A 4,061-nucleotide genomic window follows, 5' to 3' on the forward strand; every position below is an offset into this window, starting at 1 on the left:
ACGGGGTTATTAGAAGTGTTTGTGCTGTTTAAACGCAGCTTTTTTTCAGGATTGGGGTAGGCTATTCATTATTTAAATTATTGTTGTTGTTATTATTTTATTATTATTATTGTTATTATTGTTATTATTTTATAACATTTATTTAGGCTACTGCGCTTGAATAAGTCATCCGTGGTTCTAAATTAGTATTTCTTTTTAACACTCTGCCTGCCTTTGATTTTTCTAATTTTTGGGGTTCTGCCATGGTGCCTTTAGTTTGTCCAGATTAATTGTTTTTATTGTTATGTAGTAGCCTAGGCTTACTGCACGCCTTTATTTTTATATTATGAACGAAAAAAAAAAATATATATATATATATATATATATATTTTTTTTTTTTTTTTTTTTTTACTTTATTATTTAAAATGATTGGCGACCTCTAAAATATAGACTAAGCCGAAGGAGAATGAATGAATTGATGAATGAATGAAATATTTGGCGTTTTTTTATACCTGTGCGGCTTGTACGCGGCAAACGCAAACGAGTGGCCGCGAGCTCTGGTGGCCGGTCAGAGCCAGCACCGCACGTCAAATACTGGTTGAGAGATGCTGGATGGCTGCCAATATTTGATGGGAACACCTCTGAAGTTTCAGATGATACCTGGGCCTGTGCATAGTTATGAATGTGAAAAGTGAAAGTCGTGACATTTGGCCAAGCATGATAACACAAGAGTGTTTCCATTATTATATTAATCATACCTATTAACCAATCCCCCAACCCATCCCCCCCCACACACACACACACAAAAACATGTACATACACACACACACACACACTCTCTCTCACACACACACAATCACACTCTCTCTCTCTCTCTCACATACACACACACACACACACACTCTCTCTCTCTCACTCACACACACACACACTCACTCTCTCACACACACACACTCTCACTCACTCGCATGCATGCACACACACACACACACACACACAAACATGTACATACACACACACACACTCTCTCTCTGTCTCTCTCTCACACACACAAAGACACACACACATGCACACACACACACACACACAGAGACACACGCACACAGATGCGCATACACGCAAATGCTCTCTCTCACTAACACACACACTCGCACAGCAGTGGTTATGCACATACTCCCTCTCTCTTTCACGCACACACACAGACACTCACTCTCAATCACTTACACACACACACACACACACACACACAGACTCTCACTCACACATACACACACACACACTTACAGACACACTCTCACTCACTCACTCACACACACACACACACACACACACACACTGCTCCTGCAGAGGATTCTGGGTAAATCTCTCGTCAGTCTTCAGCTCAGTTTCACTGATGATCCAGAACTGAGCCTAAACCCAGGCCAGAGCGGCTCAGTGAATGTGGTCTGGACTGAGTGGATGAGGCTCATTGTGTCTCTATAGATGTTGTAGAAGATCAGAGTTCCTGCACTGTGATCCACAAACACTCCTATTCTCCTGCTGAGCCGCTTCACTGGGAGATCAGTGTCTGTGTAATTGTGTGTGAATAAGAATCCGGAGGAAGAGCAGAGCAAACTCCAGGACTGAGCATTAGATCCAAACCAGCACTCAACACCTGTTCCCTTCCTCCTGATGCTCTTATATGACACTGATATACACACATGATCTCCACTCCATTCAGTCTCCCAGTAACAGCGTCCACACACACTCTCTCTGCACAACACCTGAGGACAAACATCAAATCTGTCTGGATGATCAGGATACGGCTGATCCTCTAACACACTCTTCACCTCTCTGTTCTCCTCAGACAGAATGAGACGAGTGTGTGCTGTGTTTGGATCCAGTGTGAGGAAACAGACATCTGAACACAAGAACACACACATTTATAACCACAGCTGTGTGTGTGTGTGTCTGTAAGTGTGTGTGTGTGCGTGTGTGTGTGTGTGTGTGAGAGTGTGTGTGTGTGTGTGTGTAGTCCTACATTTGCGTGGTCCTGCTGTAATCCTCGTGTGTGTGTGTGTGTGTGTGTGTGAGAGAGAGGGTGGTGTGTGTGTGTGTGAGTGTGAGAGAGTGTGTGTTTGTGTGCGTGCGTGGTGTGAGTGTGTGCGTGTGTGTGTGTACCAGCGAGCGAGCGAGTGTGTGTGTGTATATGCGTGTATATGTGTGTGTGTGCGTGCGGGCGAGTGAGTGTGTGCGTGTGTATGTGCATGTGTGTATGTGCGTACGAGTGAGCAAGTGTGTGTGTGTGTTTGTGTGAGTGTGTGTGTGTGAGAGAGGGTGAGTGTGTGTGACTGTGAGAGAGAGTGTGTGTGTGTGTGTTTGTGTGTGTGCATGTGCGTGCATGGTGTGAGTGTGTGTGTGTGTGTGTGTGTGAGTGAGAGTGTGCGTGTGTGTGCATGTGCGTGCGTGGTGTGAGTGTGTGTGTGTGTGTACCAGCGAGCGAGTGTGCGTGTGTGTGTAGTCCTACATTTGTGCAGTCCTGCTGTAATCCTCACGTCTCCTCCATGATCCAGACTGTAAACACACACAGATGGAGAGAATGAGCTGTTTAGTTTCCTCCTCAGCTAATAAGCTAAAGCTAGCACTGAGCTGCTCAGCTACACGCTCCAAACTCTTCAGCTAAAACACACAACACTTGTTGGTTCCAGCCGGGATGCACAATGAATCTAACACAGTGCGTTCTTTTCCTCTGCTGTTGGTGAAGCGAGCGCAGATACTGCTCATGTTGATGGAGACACCCTGCTGCAACATTCATTTATTACAGTGATCACACTTAGCTTTGCCATCGTTCTTCAGCACATGCAGCCTTTGAGCACATGTTGCAGTCCATCTCTAAACTATGTTCAGATTATTAAAGCTGCTTGCCAGTTCCTGACAGATTAGCAAGTGAAAAATACACATGTGTGCACAGAGAAGAGGAATCCAGATGTTGATTTTAGTACAAGAGTCTGAACATTAATCCAAGTGTCTGATTCCAGAGTCTGAATCCATCTTCAATCCCCAACCCTATTCCTGACCTGATATTGGAGGATTCTTCAGCACAAATAGAGGAAGAAGTTTCTCTGCTCAGCTCAAATGCTGAAACTGTACAGTGTGTCCCGCTTAATGTCACAACTGAGCCAAAACACTCCAACATTTACAGAGGAGATTCATTTCACACTCAATGATTTGCTCCTCATAGACATGACTGGAATACTCTACAAGCTGTATCTTCTGTCTGTCCTCACCCCATAACCCTCACAGAAAACTGAAGATCAGAAAAGAGCTTTCTAGTGTCTTTTTAAAGCCATTCAGTGGAAAAGCACAAGGCCAGTGATGCTCCACATACTTGAGTTTGTCCAGTGTGTAGTTTGGATCCTCCAGTTGTTCAGAGAGCAGCTTGACTCCTGAATCTCCTGGATGATTGTAGCTCAGATCCAGCTCTCTCAGGTGTGAGGGGTTTGAAGTCAGAGCTGAAGACAGAAAACCACAGCCTTCCTCTGTCACCATACAGCCAGACAATCTACAAACACAGCAATAGTCCACATCACACAGTTGGACAAACACACATCTCTTTGTGTTGTGAAGATGCTGACTGCTGTTTCTGCTCATGTCAACAGCAGTGATGAACACACACACACACACACACACACACACACACACACACACACACACACACACACATACGTGTTTTGCTATACTTGTGAGGGCCATGACCCAGTAGCATGTTGTGAGGACCCCCCTTTCTGTTAATGCTAGGAAAATAAAAAAAATAGTAGTGCCACTAGAGGGGAGCAGACAACCAGGAAATCACTTTAAATCTGTAAAAACACCATGTTCACAGAAATGGTGAGGTCGGGAGAGGAGTTGCGAGGACCGCACTGTTACTAGGCAGATTTCAGTTTGACGGTTATGGGAAGCGCTTATTAAAAGTGATCAGAGATGCTGATTTTAGTCCAAATAACACTTTTAATCACTGAATAATTAGTTTGATTATCATTTTAATAACTCAAACGGTTCAAAATGCGGATATATTTTGTTAATAGCCTGCTGATTTCATATGA

At 44.1% G+C, this 4,061-nt stretch overlaps 1 protein-coding gene across 1 annotated transcript; it reads right to left on the reverse strand.

The window, feature by feature from the left end:
- Nucleotides 1-1,293: 1,293 nt before the first annotated feature.
- On the reverse strand, nucleotides 1,294-3,544 carry LOC130222189 (tripartite motif-containing protein 16-like). Its single transcript, XM_056454826.1, has 3 exons — nucleotides 3,347-3,544; nucleotides 2,486-2,532; nucleotides 1,294-1,879 (listed from the first exon to the last, which is right to left on the reverse strand). The coding sequence occupies exons 1-3, from the start codon at nucleotides 3,505-3,507 to the stop codon at nucleotides 1,356-1,358; spliced, it is 732 nt and encodes a 243-aa protein (XP_056310801.1). The 5' UTR covers nucleotides 3,508-3,544; the 3' UTR covers nucleotides 1,294-1,355.
- Between the last annotated feature and the right edge of the window lie 517 nt (nucleotides 3,545-4,061).

Source organism: Danio aesculapii, chromosome 4 (assembly GCF_903798145.1).
Source record: "Danio aesculapii chromosome 4, fDanAes4.1, whole genome shotgun sequence".
NCBI lineage: Eukaryota > Metazoa > Chordata > Actinopteri > Cypriniformes > Danionidae > Danio > Danio aesculapii.